Genomic DNA, 23,111 nt, shown 5'->3' with positions numbered 1-23,111 from the left:
TACTACATAAGTACATATGTAATTCCACACTGGGAAAAGCTCAAAGGTCCTATCGAGCCCACCTTTCGGTCCACGGCCAATCCAGACCATGAGCACCTGGCTAGATTCCTAAACGTACAAACATTCTGTACATGTTATTCCTGGAACTGTGTAGTGTTTTATGGACTTCTATATGTATCTAACAGATGAAAGGTACTAACAAGTGTCTACTGTTGATTTATTCCCGTTTTCACTAATTGGGGTTTACGACAAGAGTCTCAGGTGATCTGCTTGCAGAGGCAACAGCTACAGATGATTCTCTCTCTCTCATTTGAATTGCGCTCTGAGATATGTTTTCTTCATGTTGGGTAACTGCAGCGGCTGTCAGTTTATTTGCACCTTCAGTCTAGTTTGCAGCAGGGATTTAGGTACCTTCTTCTTCTGCATAGTATTTAACTGCATTCTTGTTTTTACCTATTTAGCTTCTAGTGATCAGGTACTTTCTCACTGACAGGCTTTACATACTTCCAATCTGTTGCTAGGTCAGCAATAGTCTACGATATCGGGAGTATTGTATTTCAGGATTTCGGTTTCCACTTTCTCAGCTGAGGTAGATTCATTGCAGTTTTTTGTTTACAGGCGGCTCTGCTTCTACCTTTGCCATCTTTCTTTCAGTCGTTTTTTTGTTTTTCTCGAGTCTCTCTGTCCTTTGCGCTGCACTGATAGTGCAGTAGGGGGACATTATATAGCGGCCACTTGGTAGGGGACAATGTTCAGCGTCGCTTGGACTTTTCAGCTTTTTTGCTTTGTAGTTATTCTATTTAGTTTATTGGCGGTTCTTGGATCGTCAAGCTTTTGGCTTCGTATTCATCCTAGTTTGGGTGTTTTCAGGGACTCTACCGCATTCTCAATGTCTGTCCCTCCCGTAAGATTACTGCTTTGGTACTTCCCAACAGTCCAATCCTGGTCCGGTCCGGAGGAACGCTAAGGAAGGAGAAATTAGATCTTACCTGCTAATTTGCTTTCCTTTAGTCCCTCCGGACCGGACCAGGCCCCTCCCATGTTCTATCAACTCTTTAGATTCTTTTATTAAGTTTGGAAGTGGAATGTTTAAAAAACAAACAAAAACAAACAAACAGATGATACTGTATATATATATATTAAAAAAAAAAAAAAAAGACTTTGCGTGGTCCATACCACTTCTCTGGTGGTTGCTGGTGAGCTCGGTTGCTGGAATATATATAAAACCTTAAATATGTCATACCACTTCTCTGGTGAGAGTTGCTGGTGACTTCAGTTGCTGGAATATATATAAAACCTTAATGGGTCATACCACTTCTTTGGTGAGAGTTGCTGGTGAGCTCAGTTGCTGGAATAGATATAAAGCCTTAAATATGTTATACCACTTCTCTGTTGCTGGTGAGCTCAGTTGATGGAATATATATGAAACCTTAAGTGAGTCATACTACTTCTCTGGTGAGAGATGCTGGTGAGCTCTAATATGAATGGGCCATGCCACTTCTCTGGTGAGAGTTGCTGGCGAGCTCTAATACAAATGGGCCATACCACTTCTCTGGTGAGAGTTGCTGGTGAGCTCTAGTACTCGGTTTTGCCGAGGAATTTGTGGCTGCTAGGATTCCATACGGCACAGAAGTTCTTTCTTTCTTTCCTGCTTTGTTATTCAAATACTGAGGCTAAGGTCACATGGCCAGGGCTCCTATTGGCTCTCTAGAGTCAGAGTTTTTCTCAGTCTCCACCTGCTGGTAGGCGGGCACAACCCAACAGTCCAATCCTGGTCCGGTCCGGAGGGACTAAAGGAAAGCAAATTAGCAGGTAAGATCTAATTTCTCCTTTAACACTTTCTCTCTCTCACCTTCTTTTCAGCCTGTGTAGTATGTTATGATGTTGTCTCTCTTAAGCTGTCTCTGCAGCCTGTACACTGTGCCATTGTAATACTCCTTTTGTGTTCTTTCTGCAGCCTGTTCAGTGAATGCACTGCTCACAGAAAAGACGACCTTTGTCAGTCCTATGTTGTCTCATCTTGATATATTGCTTGAAGAGGAGTATCTTAACCAGAAAATTCATTGCCTCTTTAACCTGCTGCCCAGAGACATCCTCTTGCTACCAGTGAGTGCTTGTCCTGTATTGTCCAGTGGAGCTACCGTCTCTCCCCCTTTCCTATCTGTCTCTTTATCCTTGTTTCTCCTGTTCTCATCTGGTTTTGAATGGACAGAACCAACAAGTGGGATGAAAACTAAATACATCATTTAAAAAATTGATATCTATCTATAATAGATACCTACTCTGTTTTCTTTTTTAGTCAACATCTGGCTATTTCATGGATTAATTTCTTTAACTGACTGCCTAGGAGGATTTGTATGATAAAAGCGGCCAAAAAAAAAAAGTTCAGTCCTATATGTCAACTTGTAGTGCTGAATTGTGAGGAAAGAGACACTGATTCTTCTCCTGTGCTTCAGACTCCAGAAATCATTATTTTAGATTTTGAAGTCCGAGGCGCACTCAGAGCAGTGCTTCCAAACGTTTCATCCAATATGACCCTGTTTCAGATATCTATGTGAACCCAGGTGGTGTTGAAAACAAAATAGCAGATCTACTTGTCTCTAATCTCTTAAAATGTAATACCCTCTGAAAGCGGACACATGCTATAATAACCAGAGTGTATAACCTCAACACATCAGCAAACACCAGAAGTTTCTTTTCTTTTTCTAAAATTTACTTTTATTGAATAAATGTAGCTAATTTACTCACAGTTTGTAGATTCTCAGAAGTTGTTGCCCCATGGCAAGAGGCTTTGTTTTTCTGACAGCTGTACTGGTGAGTGGAGGTGGAAATTTGAAGAGAAAGAAGCTTATGGCAGAGGTGGGAGAGTTGTTAGGTAAATGAGGCAGTTCAGAGATGGGGTGCTACGTTGTGTAATATTGTGAGGTAAAAAGGCAAGTTCACTCCAGGGGAGCAGAAACACATACTTCTAAGACAAGATGGAAATGTCTAAGCTCATGGGGTCAGAGTGACCAAGAACACCCACAAAGCCAGAGGGCGAGGTAAAGCGACCAATAGGGATAGAGCCTAAGACCAAGTTGCAGAGGAAGTCGCGGAAAGCAGTGTGTGTGTGTGTGGGGGGGGGGGGGGGGGGGGGTTATAGGAGAAAGACCACTAGTAGTATAAGCTTCACCAGTAGTGAAACTTATATAAACAAGCAGGGTAGCTGTAGTATATATGAGACTACATTACACACAATGCATTGCTCACATATAGCAGAAAATGACTGCAGCACTAAAAGTCCTAAGAAGTGAGAATAGCATTAAAGTCAACACTATTCCCCCTTCTTTTATCCACTTTTCCCTTTCTGATTGTTCTCCTTTTATTGATTCACTTTTATCTTGTAGTGTTTCCCCTTGTAATACTATAGTCCTAGGATACTTCAGTTTGCATATGGATTGCTTATCCTCTAAAGATGTGATTGTGAATTTTCTTCAGATTATGTCTGCTTTAGGTTGGAGTCATGTAATAACAGGTACATCACATAAGGCCTGACTGTATATGTTATTTTTTAAGCTGCCTAGAATTGCTTAGAGCAGGTTACCACAGTGGTGGTATAGGTAGCAATAGTAACAGCACAGGGCCCTCTGCAGTATGTACTTACAAATACAAGTACTGTGCTTGGGTTTCCATCCTAACAGGAGGATGGGGCAGTTCAGTTTACAGGCCCCATTCTGACTGCTATTACTTAGGCATAGGTCATGGGGGAGGGGGAACCAAGGTTGGCCCAACATTAGGTAGGACTAGGCAGTCACCCAGGCAGCAGTTTCTGGGGGGGGGGGGGGGGGGGCACCAAAGAGCAGCTACAGTCAAAGCAAAATAGGTCCTGATACAAACTCCAGGAAACAGGAGGTACTTTTGCCATTAGGGAGGATGGGTAGTTTTCAAACTGCCCATTCACCCAGATTATTTTAGGAGGGGTGATCATGAATTTGGGGTGGGTGGGGGGAGGCAATGAGCCTAAAAATTGGGTGGGGAATGGGCGGGTGCAAGGCTGAAGGTTTGCCTAGGTTTCTGACGTCGGAGCACAGCGTTTACAATTGAGAGACAACTTCTGAAGCATCTTTAGTATTAGCGCTATTGGACACCTAGCTGTGCTTCATTTTGCTTGGGAAGGCTTTTTAATTGACTTACTGTGCCTTTAACATCACCATTATTGTTTGAATCCACTTTGGCAGTCCCTGCCATCAGAGCACAGCGTTTACAATTGAGAGACGACTTATGAGGCGTTGTGCCTCAGGCATTGCACCGAAGGGGGTGTCCCTTTGAGTGTCACTTTGGGAGTGGCTTCTAGGAAGAGGTAGGTCTGTGGTGTCTTCATTTTCGGTGAGGAAGGCCCAGTTGGAGGGCTGCTTGTTGCTGTTTTTATGTCATTGCAGATGCTCATAGTAAACTGGATGTGCTGTTTCTTCTTACTTGTAGGGCTCATAGGCCCTTTAATTGATGCGTCTGATGTTCCTTTTACTATCCCAATCATCACAAATTGAGTTGGAGTCAGATGGCATGGTTACTGGACTAGTAGGGATTCTTTCTATGAATGAGCCAGTGGTGTTTGGTGTGGATCTTCTAGCTCCTCCTCAGTGTACACTCATTTTTACAGACCTGTACTGTAGCTCCTTCTCATGCTCGACGCCAGTTAGTTAATTTATAGTTCAGTCATGCTGCTTTTGTCTCTCACTTAACCGATCTTGGTTGGTTATGTGAATTCTAGATCGGTTGTGAATAAAGCTGTACTTGTAAAAGAATGGATAGTGGAGAACTTGGTCTGGCATTGATCTCAGAAACTTGGCTACACTCATTGGATGATCCATTGCTAACTGAGTTAGTAAAAGAGGGGATGGGATAGCAATCATTTATAAGTCTCTTTTCAGGGTGGAATTAATTTCTAGCCATGCTTCTTCCAACCTTGAAATTATTGCATGCAAAATTAGTGATATATTATCTGATTCTAAATGTTTTGTCCTTTTCTATTGTCCACCTGGTAGTTGGCAAGCTTCTGAGGGGGATTTTTTGCCTCAAGTTTGCAAATATGTTGCTAGTAGGTGATGTCCACCTTCATTTAAATAATTTATGAGATGCAAAAACAAAATGCCTTGGTGACTTTCTCGCTTCCTGGCAATTTATCCAGTTCTCTGCTCCTTCGTCACACTCCAGGGGCCAACTGCTGGACCTCTTAGCCTTCTGGTTCTCCAGTCTGGGAACTTTTTCTGTTAATGCACTCTGGGGAGGAAGTGACGTCACCGGCGATGATGGCCACTTGAACAAAGAGCTCTACACCATCAACAGAACATCTGCAGCCCATCGGTCCTCTGTATGGTTAGTGTGATGCATTTTGGTGGGGTCTACTAATATTGAAGCAGTGGGGTCAGGGATGGCAGTATCACGATCCCAAGCAGTAAATCTGCAAGATTTTGCATTCCAGCAGCAGGACGCAGCCCTCATCTGAGCCCAAGGAAGATCATGGAATGCCTCTGTCCCCTGGCCATGCAGCCTCTTCTTGCTCTGCAGCTCTTTCGCAATTGGCTGAGCCTGAGGACCTGATGGAAGCTGTTTGTACCTGTGTTCAAGAAATAAAATCTGATCTACGGGCTGTTCGAGCTAAACTTGCAGCTCTGGGAGCAGACTTGCGCAATAAGATTGCGAGCTAGGAAAACATGTCATGGAAGAGGAAACGGGCCTAGAGGAGCATGTGGTGGCGATTGATTAACAGATATCTGTGCACAAATATACTACCCGGTATCTCCTTGATAAAACTGAGGATTTGGAGAACTGGCGCTCCAACTTGTGCTTTTGGGGAGTGCCAGAGAGCCCGTAGTATATGGACTGTGAAAAGGTAATCAAGCAAATAGCGGGTGTCCTGCTCTCGGAGGGATCTACTTCAGTTGTACCAGCTACCATTGGCCTTGTCAGAGCCCATCGGACATTGGGTAATCCGAGACAGAATCGCCCTAAAGATATTGTCGCTTGTTTAAAAGATTTTAAATTGAGAACTTGTGTGGAGACAGACCTTGATACAGCCCTCTGCGAAACATGAATTCGTGTCGGCAAGAAAAGTCTCCTTACTAATTGGATAAGAAAAGGCTCCTGATGGATTTTGGATTATCAAATGGAACACTGGGGTGAAAAAGATAACCTATATGGAGCTAAGTATTTTTGTGTTTCTCTTTGTAGGAAGATGAGCACATATATATATATGGAAAAATTTATACAAAAATATATATATATATAATTGCAAAGTTGGATCGATAAAGATTACATGCCCACCCAGATCAATGATTTGCCTTAAGTATAATGCCAATGTGGTGGTAGCATGCGATTCTGACTGATCCAATAAACAATCTTCTGGTACTGTTTGTGAATAATTAGTATGTAGGGAGCTGAGTGTGTTGGTATTGATATGTGTCTTATAGAATAGCACGCATCCAGATGCGTGTGCAAATTTTAATGAGTGATAATTGGTTATTGGCACCCCATTATTGATGGTTCAGAGCTTATTATCCAGAACTACAGGGCGCATACTGAAGTCTTGATGTAGACTGAAGTTACCCTGTAGTTCATTCTAGACTCATGGGTGGCTGTGGAAATATAGATTGCTAATATAGTAAAATCTGTCTTGGTCAAACTGAGCAAATCTTAAAGAGGTATTAAATGTAAATTCCCTTTGGACATATTCATGCTGTGGTGTCAAACCACCTTGATTATTGTAATTCTTTATACTGGTGTGCAAACGCTGTCTATTCATTTCTTACAACTAATCCAAAACTGCTGTAGAAATGTTCTAGGGTGCCAAGTAATTTGACCACATTTCTCCAGTCCTCATAGAACAACACTGACTACCCATCTCTTTCACATCTAAGCTCAAAATAGTATTACTCATTGGGCTATAAACACTGGTTTTCCTATTTACATTCACTTCAGACAACCTTGATGTCTTTCCAAAGCAATCTCCTTACTGACCCCCTTCTCAAATGAAACAGAAGTTACTCATCAAAGTGCATTTCATTATCTAGCTTCTTTATTATGCAATATTTTCTCTCGATCTGAAGGTTGAAAGCTCGTACTCCCACTTTGTCTAGTAATAAATTGCTTTTTGTTTTTGCAGTCCTTCAACTAAGGATAGTTGGCTGCTGCTGGTTAGTAGGACTTTCAGTAATGTGCTGGCTACTTTCTGTTATCACCTCTCAATTTTTTTGTTTTCTTCCTTCAGTGTTTTATTTTATCCTCTTTGAATATGGCTGTAAGGACTTGTGTTAAAAATGTAAATTCTGCAGCATGTACTAGAAATTACCACCATGCCTAAAATTTAGAGCAGTGGCATGGCCCAGGCCCACCAACTTTGGGCTCAGGCCCACCCAGTAGCAGCACACCTATGATGTGGCTGGCAGGGATCCCCAAGCCCCACCAGCTGAAAACTCCCAACAGCTGTCCCTCCTGCATACCTTGTAAACAGCAGATTTTTTTCTGCAGCGAGCAGCAACTGATACATACTGCTCGCACCGGCCCCATAGCCTTCTCTCTGATGTATTCCCGCCTATGTGGAAACAGGAAGTTGCATCAGGGAAGGCTGTGGGGGCCAACATGAGCAGTGTGTATTAGTTGCTTCTCGCTGCCAGTGAAAATCTTCTATTTAAAAGGTATGCGGGGGAGGGGGGAATGTTTGAGAGACCATATGGCATGCAGGCGAGAGAGAGACCAAATCACTTGTGGGACAGGGCAGAGTTCTTCTGCCCACCCATCTTGGGCCTAGGCCCACCCAAAATTGGGTGCCTGGCTACGCTCCTGATTTAGAGTGGGAGTGAATATGGCAAGGTCTCTAAACAGAGCAAGGGCCACAGCAAGGCATTTGGAGCATTGTATAGTGCAGTGCTGATCAAACATTCTCTGGGTGTGACCCTATTATTATGGCCACAGAAAGCGTGTGACCACTGGGGGCCCACCTTCCATCAATGCTGTTGCATCTGGCTGTCCTACAGCATCACAACTGACATCGCTGTCATTTCCTGCTTTTCATTGAGCCCGTGCAGGCCTAATTATAGTGTGGGCTCATCAGTGTCTAGCATTGCTGTGATGTGGTGGTATCAAAACAATGCTAGATGTCGATCTGGGAGCTGGTAAACCTATGTGGTCTCTCTTAAGGCGCTATTTCTGTGGGCTTCTCTGCAGTGTTGTGTGATATTTTGGGTTCTGACTTTTCTGTGCTGTATGCTTATTGGTGTTTTCTGTGATATTTAATGTGGGGTATGCAAATTCTGACTTCTCTGCTCTCTTTCAGCCCTGTTGTTCATCCTATGCTTTCTGCCAGGATGTCCTGGATACGATGATCCAACATGGGTTGCTCATCATGAAAGAGGTACTGTCTCTGCTTCTTAGTGTTGCCAAGGAGCCTGAGCCTGGGCAGGAGTTTAAATGCTTTTTTTTTTTCATGTCGGAGTCCTGCTCTGTGTATACATTAAACCCCACACCCTCTATGCATTAATATATACCCAAATGCAGGGGACTACCACAGGGGTCAGGACCTGGGAAGAAAAGCTCATGCTGTACGAAGCAAAAAATTATTTTGCATAAAAATATAAATAAGAAAAAAAAACCAAGATAGATATAAAGTGTCATTTTCCCCTAGCTGTTAAAAAGAATGTTTCTATCTCTGTTTATACTGCAGCTCCTTGTTCTCATGTTTTATAATGCAGTCCCACTCGATGTACATTGATGGGATTTATTCTACAGGGTGTATGCTCTTTTTTTTTTGTTGTTTTTTTTTCAAGTTAGGCACATGGGTTTTGAATATCGGTCTGTCTTTGCTTTGTCTTACACTGTATTCCTTCTCTGTATGCAAAATTGTTTGAGGCTGGTGAGAAAAAGAGGCTACTCTTCATGTAAATTCTATGGTATGTCGATCTCTGGCCACTGAAATAAATCCAGAGAGGCTTTGAGACAGGTTCCAATTAAATCTGGAACTCTTAAAGGCCTTAAGAGAAAACAAAAGTGCATAAACCTGTAAAGAATAACTGGATTGATAATCCTCTTTTTTTTGCTTACAAAACTTGTTCTATTATCCCTTTTTTCTTCTGTAATCTTGCACTGTTTGTTGTGACACTTTTATGATGTATTTCTCTTTGTTTTCTCATTTCCCTGTACTCTTTTCATATGTCTGCATATTTTCTCTATCTTTTCCCAGGAGCATAGCCAGACCTGCCATTTCGGGTGGGTCCAGAGTTAACCTGTTTGGGCCCTTCCCGCCCCCCACCTCTTACATACATACTTTTTTTTTTTACCTTTCCCTATATAATCCATCTATCCCACTTTCTTCCCATCCATCCCCTCTACCCCTACTCACATAGTCATCTTTCTCCTCCTTTGCCTGCAGCCCGGCATCTTCTCCCCCCCCCCCCCCCCCCCCCCCCGGGATTTGCGCATCTCACTCTGACACCCCCCCCCCCTCTGGTCTACCTCTTTGCCAGCAGCAATTCCTATAGGCAACCTGCAGTCTTCCCTCTACTGCGTTCCCACCTGTGAAGAAACAGGAAGTGACATCAAGGGTGGGACACAGGAGAGGGAAGCTTGCAGGAGTGATGCAGATAGCCTACAGGAATCGCTGCCAGTGACGGCTTAGAGGTAGACCGGGGGCAGGGGTTCAGAGAGAGACAGGCAGATGCTGTCCACCAGTGGAGGTGAGAGAGGAGTGAGGCACTGCCAATGAGGTGTTTTGGGGGCCACTAGACTGGGTGGGCCTGAGGCAAGAATGGGTGAGCCCATGCCCACCCGTAGCTACGCTACTGTCTTGCCCATCATTCTAAATTTCTTTCTTCTCTAGTATTCCTCTCCTGTTTCTACCTGTTTTGTCGCCGTGTGTGTGTGGGCATGTGCTTCCTTCTCTCTCCTGCTTCTCGTTGTGTATATATATATGGAGGCAGATTGAAATAGTGAACATTCTTCAGTAGGTTAGTCAGGCTGCAGCCCCTTAAAAGTACAGGGAGGGAGTAGGCCCCTGGAAACTGAAGAAGGAAGCATGGCACATCTCCTGGAAGCCTTCATCCACTATCACATCCATTCACTCTATATATGTCTCCCTCTCTCTCCTTTTGGAGGGGGAGGAGTATGTGTGTTTTCCTTTCTGATCTTTCATATTCAACTAACTTTGGCATAATAACTTGTATTTATTGCCAAAGTAGTAACAGAGAGGAAGATGTTCAAATATTTGCTTACTGAACATAACTAGCTAATTTTAACTGCTTATCCTTAGATGAATTTTCAGCTAAGCCTAGGTACTAACTGAATTGAGAATTCAAGCCAGAAGGGGGATTGTGGTAGTGGGCACCAGTTTGAAGCAGGTGCAGGTTTTATGTAATGTGACAATGGCATTGTTTGACATTAAACAATGAAATCAGAATCTCTGCTTTTATTTCCGAAAGCTGAGGATGTTGGATATTCCAGGCAATGGTAGTATCAATAAGATGAAAATATTTTCTAATAGTATGCTATATAATAATGCAGTGACAAGTTTAAAAAAATTTGAGTGACTTAGGCAGTGACATAAAAAGTTCTCATTTTCATTCTGTGATAAAGGGTTTAAAATTGTTTATGAACAAATTTTCTACACACCATTTTACAGACAAGCCTAATTCTTTAATGAGTTTCTCATGTAGGATGGTCACCATTACTTCTACATTAATTTCTCTCCCTGTGTGTCTGTCTGTTTCTCTCTGTGTAGGTTTCCAGTCGGGTGCCAGCCTGTGATGCTGGCAGACGGCGTTTCTCTGAGAAGCTGATGTGGAAAGCAATGGATGATTTTGATGATAGTGACAGTGATTACAACGAAGATACTGGAAAACGCCACTTCACAGTACAGCTCATTTTTCTCTTTCTCTAATAAGTATGGGATCGATATTCAGTGTGGCTTAAGTGGGCAGGAGAAGCCCCTGCCTGCTTAAACTGTGCTAAGCAGGCCAAGCGTCAATATTCAGTGTCGCATAAATGGAGAGTGCTGCTGAATATTAGCTCCATCCACCATGGTGCTCTTTGGTTAGTACCAGTGCGGTCTAGGGCCAGAGTCGGGCAGAACTAAGAACTTATTGCTAAGCGCTATTCTGTAAATGGTGCTCAGTTGGGTACCGTTTATAGAATAGCATTTGGCGCAAAGATTTACACCAACTGAAACCTGGTGTATATTTTTGCACCTAAATTAGGCATGGAGCTCCCTTATTCTGTAACACTGTGCGCATATTGCAGGAATGCCCCTGATCCACCCATCCCCTGCCACGGCTGTGCCTCCCTTTTCTGATCCACGCATAAATGGATCCCAGCGCCTAAAGATGTGTATGTAAATTTAAATTAATGCCAATTGCCACCAATAATTATTAGAGCCCAATTATTGGCACTAATTGGCTCATTTGTTAAGGGGTGCATGGCCAAATTTCCACGTGCAATTTTCAGTGCCATATATAGAATTAGGGTGTAAGTGTGTACCAATTTTACACGAGTGGTGTAGTTTTCGCCCATTCTTTTTGGCAGAATGATTCAAGCTGTTAGGGTGACTGTGAACTATGTCTGGACTACAGTCTTCAAGTCTTGCCACAGGTTTTCTACAGGATTCAGGTCTTGGCTTTAATTGGGCTAATGAAGGACATTCACTTTTTTTTTTCCCCGAGCCACTCCATTGTTCCTTTTGCTTTGTTGTCCTTAGGATCATTATCTTGCTGAAAAGTAATTCTTCTATGGCAAACTGTAACAGGGTTTCATCAGAATCTGCCTTTACTTTATATCATTCATCTTTTCCTTGAACTTCATCTGTCCCCACTGTAAAACATCCCCATAATACAATGTTGCTACTACCATGGTTTACTGTAGAGATGGTGTTAGCAAGGTGGTGATGCTGTATTTTGTCACACAGGTTTTTTTTTAATTTAGACTAAAATGTTCCACTTTGGTCTCATCAAACCATAAAACCTTTTCCTACATGCATACAATGACCCCCCCAACTATTTGCAAGTGCTTTATTGGTACATCATATGGGTTTTCTTTAGCAGTAACTTCTTTTTTTCCACCCTCTTATACAGGCCATGTTTGTGGAGTAATCTTGAAATTGTTGAATAGTCAACCTTTTTCCCCAATCAACTAGATTCCTCTGTAGGTCACTGTGACGCGTAAGATTACTTTGAAATGACTTTCTTTAACCCACATCTTCTGACTTTGGATGGACAGCCTGATTGAGGTAGTGTCATGGTGGTTCCAAACTGTTTCTACTTTACAGTAATGGACCTGACTTAGGTCTGGACCTTCCCCGCAATAATCTGCTACTTAGCTGCAGTATAATTTCCCCCTTGGAGTTTTACCAGGTCAGGATGTTAAACCAGCGTACTGTTGGGGGAAGGAAAGGGAAATGGGACTTGATATACCGCCTTTCTGCGGTTTTTGCACTACGTTCAAAGAGGTTTACATAGTATATACAGGTACTTATGTGTACCTGGGGCAGTGGAGGGTTAAGTGACTTGCCCAGAGTCACAAGGAGCTGCAGTGGGAATTGAACCCAGTTGCCCAGGATCAAAGTCCGCTGCACTGACCATTAGTCTACTTCTCCACTCATTTTGTGACTGCTTGTCGCATCGATGACTTCTAAACTTAAAACCAAGGACCACAACAAGGGCCGTTGTAGAGACTCCAAGATGGCTGACAATAACTCTTCACCAGCCAGTCATCCAGATAGAGGAACACATGGACTCCCAGTCTGCATAGTGACGCTGTGACTACTGCAAAATACTTGGTGAAAACCCTGGGAGCCGAAGTGAGGCCAAAAAGCAACATGCGGTACAGGAAATGATGTGTCCTCAGCTGAAATCAAAGATACTTCCTGTGGCCTAGAAATATTGGGATGTGAGTGGAAAACGCCCAAGAGAAAAACACCCAAAAAACATCCATTGGGATGTCTGGGGGTCATTGTTCTTAGTAGACTTGGCCACACATACATCCCAGCAGAGTAGTGGGGCAACCTAGGGGCACTGCAGTGAACTTCACATAAAAGGTCCCAGGTACACATCATAACCCCCTTATTGTATGGTGAGCCCTCCAGAGGCAGAAAAATACCTACTGTACCTTACTGTACACCACTACAGTGGCTCTTAAGATTGCAGGTGTCACCTATATGTTGGTACAGTAGGTATTTAGGACTAAATTCTATAAATGGCTACTAAAAAAATGGCGCCAAAAAATAACATTTAATGCTATTTTATAAATGGTGCTTAAATTTAGGGGCCATTTATAGAATAGGCAGAAACCGTGACTAAATTTAGGCGTGATCATTGACACCAATGAAACCTTGGTGTAAATCCCCACAACTAAATTAGGCGCAGATCCCCTATTCTGTAACAATGTGCATAAATTGGGGGAATGCCCCCAATCTGCCCATGACCCTTCCATGGCTGCGCCCCTGTACCTAAACTTACCTGCTTAAATTCTAATTAAAACCAGTTAGAACCAATAATTGCTTAAGCCAATTAGCACTAATTGGCTCATTCCATTAAAATGTGCACACCCGAAATTTGCACCCGTGATTTTTAGTGACTCGTATAGAATTTGGGGGTTAGTGTATTTTGGACAAACCGTGGTGCAAAATGTCTAAAATCGGGGTGTCGAAAATTGCAACTTGGATGGTTTTGAGAGAAAAACATCTTTCTGCCACCTTATGATGTTTTTTGAACAAATTCACCCTTCTACATGTTATCTTCTTCAAAACAATCTAACAGGATTGGTAAGGCAAAACTTCTCTAGATCCGTCTTGGCTCTGACCCATTAAGTCATGTTTATCTACATGTTCAGTAATTTTGTTTTTCAGAATGGCCTGTACCATTTTGCCTAGCACCAATGTCACTCTAGATCCTCTTTTTTTTTTTTTAATAGGTGTTTACATTGGCCATCCTCCAATCCTCTGGTACGATCGCCAATTTTAATGGTAGGTTACAGGTTGCTATTAATAGGTCTGCAGTTTCATTTCTGAACCCTAGTGTCTATACCACCTGTTCTAAGAATGGTTACAGTATTTACCAGGAGCTGGAAGTTGGAATCAGTCAGTGGTACAAGTGGTTCAAGTGAAGAAAGCAGCAGAAGCCTTCTTATTATGTTCATGTGGTCATACATTAATCTCCAGGAGGGATATCTTGCCATGCCTTTACACCTGCCTGGAAAGATTGATGAGAACACCTCCTGGCCCCCTGCTTCTTTCACTCATACTCCCAGTCTCGTGTAGCCCTTCCAGATATGCTTGTGAGTCAACACTTGTGGTACGGTTGGTGCCCATATTACATGAATGAACAATGTGGGGTAGTATAAGGGACCTTGATGAAATTTGCCAACCTTTCTGTTATGGTATGTCTTGGATTTGAGTCCCTGGCAGGCAGCAGACTTCCCTAGATAGCAATTGTGTGTATACAGGATCATCTGTTCCATACAGAAGAAAGTCGCTAGTAGCAACCTTTTTTCTCTCACCTTTTTTTTTTTTTGGTGAATTCTGGAGTGCTTTGTTTCCCTTTTTCTGTGGCCTGCATGTTTTCGTCTTTGTGATTGTAGACCTGCATCCTAGTTCTTTAACTGACTGAAGGAAACTCTTTGCTTCTGGAAGTGGCTGTCTGCAGTTTTTGTCTAAATTGGTTGCAATATCTTCTACTCTGCATTAAGTTATCTTCCCTACTTTGCTGTTTCTTAGAGATGGTTAGAACTTTATTTATGATCTACCAATAAAATATGCTTTTCAAAGGCTCTGCAGCTTCCTTATTCTGCTTCCTAAGGAATTTCACTAGTTAACATGCTTTACATTGGATATTGTGCTCAAGTTGACACTCATGGGAATGTGGCATCTACATTTCAGGCGATGAGTATCTGTGTAGTGGTGTGTGCATCTATAAGAATGATAAAAGTAGAAAGATCCAAGATGGCGATTCGAGCAGACATGGCGTGGTAGAGCTCCTGAACACCAGTGAGTGGAGTTGTTTTTGGAAACTTTCCCCGTGCTGGAAATGGGGAAAAGGAAGGGGAAACCCAAGACACCTACCTCCCCTGGCTTGGTGGAAGCCCCAACCACCAGACAATCCACCCTGGAGAATTTTGGAGTCCATACGCTGGGACAGAGGACACACGCCTCGACGGAATCCGCAACCTCGGAGGCAGACCGCAGCGTAGAGGGCGTTTCACTAAGCCCACAACCAGACGCAGCTCCTCCAAGACCAGGAATTAACTACATGTTGACAGGGTTACAGCGTGGAGAAGCGCCCGAGAGGAGTCAGTCTTCCCTGTGAGTGGAGGACCCATCGCGGTATCGACCCCGGGAAGGTTGTCAACTGAAGAGAGTCAAAGTTTTTTGCTCTCTTCTCCTGCTCCCCGGGATGTTGCTTCTAGAGAAAATGGAGGTATAGTGAAACTGGCTGTAGTAACTATGGAATCATTATGGGATGCGATACAGGGGGTGAATTCCTCCCTTCTTCAGTTATCTAACAGATGTGCCAAACTCTGTCTAGCCAAACCGATAAGCATTTGGAAACAATTACCTCACTAGAAGCTGAGGTTGTGCATTTGCCGAACTTTGCTACTTCAGTTGTCAGGGACAGAGAGTTTCAAGTGCGTAAACTTGCATACTTGGAAAACCAGAGGAGGAAAAATAATTTACGATTTTTAAATTTCCCAAAATCTCCTCTCATACCAGCCCTTGACATGCTGAAGAAATATTTTGGGGATATATTGGGAATTCCCTCAGAAGGCTATCCGCCTATTGTCAGAGCCCAGTATATTACAGGAACTTCCAGATCAGTGTCTGAGAGGTCTCAACCTGATTTAAATCTGACTGAATTCCTGGAAAGTTCTCTGGAAGTAATAACGGAAAGGACAACCCTTCTAGTGATATTTGCCTTAGAGCCGGACAAAAATAATATTTTCTGCATGTATTTCGTCATGAATGCAGTTTTTTTAGGGTCTAAAATACAGGTTTTCCCAGACTTAGCAAGGGAAACACAGAAAAGAAGATCTGAATTTCTGGCTATTAAATCCAGAGTTCTTAATGTTGGTGGTTCCTTTGTTTTGAAATTTCCTTGCAGGTGTTTAGTGACTTTGAATTCAACTAATTATGTTTTCTTTGACCCTAAAAAAACGAATAGAATTTAATTCTAAAGAAGGCACTAGGGATGCCCTGGCCACACCCAAAAATTGATTAGCTGTATATCGGCAGTGTGTGTGTCAATTTGCCCACTGCTCTATTGATGATTTCTTTACTTTGTAGTTTTTTTTCCCTTGTTCTTGGATCCAAATTGTGGACAAAGCTTAAGTACTTCTTTTCTGAATATAATTTTTTATTTTTTTCTTGTAATCTTAAGTAGAGAGATTGCTGAAACATTTGTTAAATATGTAAATGTAAAATAAAAAAATGATAAAAGTAATAGTAAAATTGCTCATCTTGATATTTTCAAATCCATTGTCTCCTCTTAAAGATGTAGTTATGAATATCTTTCTGTGGAGCTACATTCCATATTACTTGTTCTTACATGGAACATTGGTTACCATCCGAGTTTATTATTACTTTCTTATATTTTTATATTTTGGTTGCCATCAAAGTTTATTATTTATTACTTTCTTATATATTTTTATTACAGTAGTTTTACACTGTTTGTTATTGTTACATTGTTTGTGTCTTAATGTTGTGTTTTTTAATACTTTTATCCTTTTTAATGTGTGTTTATTTTTGCATGTAGTTTTTTTTAACCCCTAAGGCAGAGGTAGAACCGTAGAAACACGGTCCCATGTCGGGTCACATACATGTATTTGGTGCAAATAAAGTGACTACAATCAACCCTCGGCTGACTGGACTTCTTGGACCACCCCTACTTCTTGGTTTTGACTGTGGAGCTACATTCCACACCATAATCACACTATGAAATCATGAACCCAAGATCTTTCAGATTCCAATAAGTCACTCCCTCGTTTTCTTAGTTATTCTGGGCATAAACAATTTCACAGTTTTACCTGCACCCTCTCAGCATTTTCTTTCTAAAAAGAGACAGAATTTGAATATTTCTTCATAATTATCCCTTCATCTTAAATAACTATGGGACTCTTTTATAAAGCCTTGCTACCGATTCTCGGTGTGGCAAATGAGAGGAAGCCCATTCAGTTCCTATGGGCTTCCTTTCATTTGCTGCACGGGAATCACTGGCGAGACTTTGTAAAAGAAGCCCTTAATATTTAATTACATCTGTTCCTAACTCAAGTTTTACTGGCCTAACATTATATGATGTATTTTACTTTCTGTTAATATATTTTGAACATGTTCATGCTTTTCTAATTGTTACGTAAGCCACATTGAACCTGAGTTCTACTCGGGCTAATGCAAGATATAAGTGTCATAAATAAAATCTTATCAGTACATTTATTAGTTACCCTTCTTTACATCTTTCCCAGCTCTTTATATCCTTCTGTGTGGGGCCCATAATTAGCCACTCTATCCTAATTGTGGCCTAATGCAGACAATAGCTGGAGAACATTTCCCCCAGATTTAATGCATACTAGCTCTTGCCCAGCCATATTGATTTGGAGTTTAATTACTTTGCCTTTCCATATCCAAGCTTAAGGCAAGTTATATACACATACACGTGACTTATTTCCCTGCATAAGTAGACTTACAATCGAAGTGATACATGAGGAAATGGAAGGTGAAATGGCATGCCCAGTCACAAGAAGTGTTGCTGGGAGAAAAAGGATTTGAACTCTGGCTTCCATGGTTCTCCTCCTGCTGCTGTAATCTCTAGGCTCTTTTCAGTATTCATGCCTCGCTTGTTCTTCACTATTGTCTGTCTTTTTCTTTCTTATCTTTTTCATGAGTGTTTCTCTTTATGTTTGTTTTTCCTTCATGTGTGTCTCTTGCTGTTTCCCTCTTCTAGGATTTTTCCTTGTTTTTTTTTTGTCTTCTGTCCTCAGCTTCATCTGTTTCCCTTTACTCCGCAGGTGGGTGAGACAGAGAGTTGCCCTGACTTCTTTTCATTCCTGTGCCATCTTTTGAGACCCATCCTGAAAATATATGCAAGAACTGCAGCTTTTCTGAATGAATCAGTCTCGTATGGAACAGGTGTGTCCCAAGGGTGTTTATATATTTCAGTATATATGCACATCTACCCAAAGTAGACAGATATAGGCAGATTGCATAGGGCATTTTTATCTTCTGCCATCATTTAGTATGGTACTGAGGTGTGGAGAGAGCATCTGCCCTGGGTGGAAGAGGAAGATGAGGCATGTAAAGTGTGGGGGTAGGGGATGGAGAGAAGTTGAGACGATTCCCGGCTAAGCACGTGAGATGAGGAATGTCCAGGATGGAAAGAGAAACGAGATGACGACATGTTTCTTCGGTGGGGAATGGAGAAAAAAAGGTAAGACCTGTTGTGTTTTGGGATGGGAGAAGTAGGGTAATCGGGGGGGTGGGGGGGGGGGGACCTTTTCTGTTTTCTGGGTGGGGGATGGAGATAAGAGGGAAAGCATGTTTGCATATGACTCAGTAGTTTTCCTTGTTTTATCTCCCAGAGGCAGAATATGAGGAACAGCTGAAACTGTTTTTGCAGAAGATGGCAAGAATAGATGGTTCCTATGGTGAGTCATGTGTGAAATTGAGTGGAGACAGTTGTGTTAGTACAGTGTATGAAGTGAGATGTTCGCTGCATGTGATTGAGCTGGGAAGGGGAACTGGAGGAAATAAGTGTGTTTACAGAGATATGTTCTTGTGTGTGTTTGGCTGAGGGATGAAGTGCTTGACGGAGTACATTGTGTATAGTGATCTGAGCTGTGCATATGATGGAGTGGCAATTATCAGGAGTATAGAATGTGCACCAAGGTAATATGTAAAAATGGGGGGCTCATTTTCAGGTTTTTGCAGGTAAATGTAAAAAAATAAATACCTTGAAACTTGCCCTCCCCATCCCTGGATATATGGGAGGAAAAGGATGGTGCTCAGCAGTGGCGTACCAAGGGGGGTGGGGGCGGTCCACCCCGGGTGCACGCCGCTGGGGGGGGGGGGGGGTGCCGCGTGTGCCTGTCCTTCGTTCGTTCCATGCTCCCTCTGCCCTGGAACAGGTTACTTCCTGTTCCGGGGCAGAGGGAGCATGGAACGAACAAAGGACAGGCGCGCGCGGCACCCCCCCCCCCCCCCAAAGTGGCGTGCACCGGGGAGGGGGTTCTTTCGCAGGGGTGTGTCCTTTCGCCGGGGGGGGGGAGGAGTCACGCTGCACCCAGGGGGGGGGGGGGGGCGCATCGGCGATCTGCCCCAGGTGTCAGCCCCCCTAGGAATGCCACTGGTGCTTAGGTCAAAGTTAGGACAGTTATATGCAGGATTTTATTTTAAAATCACTATGCATATTTTACCCTGCAAAATGATAAAAGGGATGGACCTCCTCTCATATGAGGAAAGGCTAATGAAGTTAGGGCTCTTCAGCTTGGATAAGACAAGGCTGAGGGGAGATATGAGGTCTACAAAATCCTGAGTTGTGTAGAACGGGTAAGTGAATTGATATTTTTACTCTTAAGTACAAGGACTAGGAGACACTCAATGAAGTTACATGGAAATACTTTTAAAACAAATTGGAGGAAATAGTTTTTCACTCAACAAATAGTTAATCTCTGGAACTTGCTGCCAGAGGATACAGTAACAGCAGTTAGCGTCTCTGATTTTAAAAAAGGTTTGGACAAGTTCCTGGAGGAAAAGTTCATAGTCTGCTATTGAGAATAGACATGAGAAAGCCACTGCTTGCCCTGGGATTGGTAGCATGGAGTGTTGCTAAAATTTGGGTTTTTGCCAGGCTGTTGTGACCCGGATTGGCCACTGTTGGAAGCAGGATACTGGGCTAGATGGATCACTGGTCTGACCCAGTATGGATATTTTTATGTTGTTATGTACTTTGCTTCTTTTGTGATCTTTTCCTTAGAAAGCTGGTTTGCAGGCCTGTGGGGACTGAAAATGCCCCCCCCCCCAAAAAAAAAAAGTCTTGTCTTTTTTTTCCCTTCTTTTAGAGTGTATGAACAGGAGTCTGGCTGCAGTTGCAGTGAGAACATTCAAAGAACTCAGGGTACGTATCTCTTGCACATCCAGCTTGGATGTGTCAAAGTTTTGTAGAGCAGCTTTGTTGGGGTCCTTGAGCCCTGTCCTTATGGATTTTGGCAGTCCTGGGCCAGTGACAAGTTTTTAAAAATAAAAAGGCAGAGGATCAAGGCCAGTGGGGTGTTTCACTTCCACTCCAGCCACAATGGGGAAACAGCAGTGAGTTAACCCCCCCCCCCCCCACCCCAAAAAAAAAAAAGTCCCCAAAAAACAACAACAAAAACTCCAGGTCAACAACCTGGCAGAAAAGCACCACTGACTGGAGTCTTTTCTTATCTTCTCATACTTCTCCTTTCCATTCTTTCCCACATTTCTTTTTTAGGTTTATTTCATTCAACTCTTTGTCTCTCACACACTATTTTTAATCCTGCCCAGTCTCTCATTTTCTTTCTTTCAGGTGCTTCAGGAGAGCACAGATGATTCCAAAGTGACTCTGCACCTCTCTGAGACATTCTCTTCAGAAGAAAACCTTGTCCTTCTAAGGAAGTTCATCCAGCAGTTTATTTATGATGATTGATCCCCAGTTGGCCTCAGATTCTGTCTGGGAGTGGAGCATTCCATGAAGTGATAAAGTGACTGAAATCTGACATTGGGGATCCGGTTGATACTTGGTTGCCAGTTCACCCATGTCTGTGGGCAGTAGACAAGTTCAGTATCTGATGATTTAAATGTGGGAACCATAAGCATGAATCCTTATAAGAAAGCCAGTGGTAGGTTATAGATGTGCAGTTGTATTTGTGAATGCTGTCCAAACAGAGATTATCAAGGAGCAGGAACAGAGTCTGTAATTGTTTTTATGTGCCAAACTACAAGGAAATAGAGGGAGCTCGATGGTGAGGGAGAAGGGTATCACAAGAATAGAGAGGCTAGAAGGATTTTTTTTTTTTTGGGGGGGGGGGGGGGGGGGGTGCTGATATCTCTGGGGAAAAGACATAGAGGAGCTACATCCCAGGGAAATGGGGGAAGAATCACAGGGACAGAAGAAAATTGCTTACTGTTTCATGTCGTGTTGGGTTTGAAAATGATTGTGTTTATTTCTGTGTCCAGTTTGTTGTGTTCTGAATAAACTAAGCATCCTTTGCCATTTTGAGTTACATTGTGGTGTTCACACTCAAAACAGAGTTGATTCTGCACACACTACCCATAATACACACATTTTACTTCCGATTGAACCAGTTTGCACAGTTGAATTTTGTATCTGTACGAGGGGGTTTGTGAGTGGAAAATTTTGTAGTTTGTGAGATGTTAGGTTACCAACTGGCTCCTGGTTTGCCTTACAGGGTTGATCCAGTCCTAGGTTTTGCTATTGCACACTGAAGCTTGTAATTCTGATTTCTCAATTGCATTCCCTAGGAAAAGCAAGACTACAAGTCCATGCATGCAGTGGAGCAGGACCTGGGTCAAAACCATATCAGGCAAATCTGGATCCAGTTGGTAGCACTAGATGTTATACCTTTTTTGTGATCAAACTCAGAATCTTTTGGACCTTTATGATAACTTAGCCAAACTCAGTCATGCAGATTTAAGCTACAGGGTGGTTTAGTTTTTAACCCATTATTTAGGCATCTGATTCTGATTGGCCAGTTAACTGTGCTAAAGAAACCAAGGGTTTTCTTACTGTACAATGCACTAAGAATTAGATTTAATGTTCCCATGTATGCATTGTGTCTCAAGAAACATGGAATTGTTTAATTCATATTTTTTTTTACTGCATCAGGAAAGACTGGTTTCAAATAAACATGAAGATCATGGTAAGAACTTGTAATTTTCATTATTATACTTGAGGTTCACAAACTTTTTCTCAGCATTGTAGAAAGAGAGCATCACAAATTCTCTGAGCCCTACTTCCCAAGATAAGCCCCAGTAGAGGGTGCAGGGGAGGCCCTGCAACTGCACTGCTAATAAGGTTTCCATATCATCAAGCTGATCAATCCATAGACTGGTGGGTTGTGTCCATCTACCAGCAGGTGGAGATAGAGAGCAAACTTTGCCTCCCTATATGTGGTCATGTGCTGCCGGAAACTCCTCAGTATGTTCTCTATCTCAGCAGGTGGTGGTCACACACAGCAGCAGCTCTGGCTAGGCCTCCAAGCCTAATCCTTAGGTTTTGTTGAGGCCTGGGGTTGAGGGCTCTTTTGAGCAAGTGCAAACCTGGTGGTGCCAGGTCCCTCCTTTTCTCCCCCCTCCCGCTGGCTCCGTTTAAAAAAAAATATATATATATTTTTAAACGTCTTTAAAGGCGTTTAATTCGACGTTTCTTTAAACGTTCATTGCAGCTACTCACTGGGACACCAGTTCGTTACAGCTCGGAGCGGCAAGCAGGTAATTTTACCTTTTTATAGCGGGCAGGGGGTTCCCCGATTCTTCTCCTCGTGGCAATGGCGTCGGAGGGCGAGGGCGCAAAGGGTCGCTCCCCGGATTGCTGGAGCGCTTCTAGAGGGGATGCGGGGGTTTTACAACCTGATTCGCCCTTGATGGGTGATAGTTTAGTGACCGATGAATGTCCCGGTCGTTCCTCCGGCGTGGCGGTTTTTTCCCGCCATAAACGCCCATCCCCCGCTCCTCGCCTCCGCCATCTTGGCCGGCCACGCGGCTCGGACGGCTTCTTCGGGGCCGCCCTTGAGGTTGGAGACATTAATGCCATGAACGCCCTTAATTTGGGCGACGGCACAAAAGCGGCTAAAGTTAAGCGCCGTTCTTCCCGCGCGGCTCCTTCACGGAGTTTCGCGCCGGACGCCATTTTGGATGCGCAGCATGTCTCTCCCCCGCTATTGCGAGCGCCGGTTGAGAGTGCGTCTAGGGCTGTTGCCCAGGCTGCGGAAGTGCACAGTCTGGGGGGTTTCTCCCCCGAGTTTGTTTTGCTGCTGCATCAGGCTTTCCTCATGCAAAACGCTGCCCCTGCTCCCTCTTCTGATAAAGAGGTTGAGGTTCCCAGAGGTAAACGCCCTCGGGTTGATTTCCA

The 23,111-nt window shown here is 43.1% G+C and overlaps 1 protein-coding gene across 1 annotated transcript in view; it reads left to right on the top strand.

Moving 5' to 3' along the window:
• GPAT2 (glycerol-3-phosphate acyltransferase 2, mitochondrial) overlaps window positions 1-21,116 on the top strand; it is a 122,805-nt gene extending 101,689 nt beyond the window's left edge. The window contains exons 16-22 of the mRNA XM_030199593.1: window positions 1,958-2,106; window positions 8,312-8,389; window positions 10,748-10,879; window positions 18,013-18,133; window positions 18,583-18,648; window positions 20,062-20,117; window positions 20,547-21,116. Of these exons, the coding sequence (XP_030055453.1) occupies window positions 1,958-2,106; window positions 8,312-8,389; window positions 10,748-10,879; window positions 18,013-18,133; window positions 18,583-18,648; window positions 20,062-20,117; window positions 20,547-20,666 (722 nt within the window). The 3' untranslated portion in view covers window positions 20,667-21,116. The remainder of the gene's footprint in view (window positions 1-1,957; window positions 2,107-8,311; window positions 8,390-10,747; window positions 10,880-18,012; window positions 18,134-18,582; window positions 18,649-20,061; window positions 20,118-20,546) is intronic.
• The last annotated feature ends 1,995 nt before the right edge of the window (window positions 21,117-23,111 follow it).

Source organism: Microcaecilia unicolor, chromosome 4 (genome assembly GCF_901765095.1).
Source record: "Microcaecilia unicolor chromosome 4, aMicUni1.1, whole genome shotgun sequence".
NCBI classification, from domain to species: Eukaryota; Metazoa; Chordata; class Amphibia; order Gymnophiona; family Siphonopidae; genus Microcaecilia; species Microcaecilia unicolor.
This window is presented reverse-complemented; position numbering and strand designations above follow the sequence as displayed.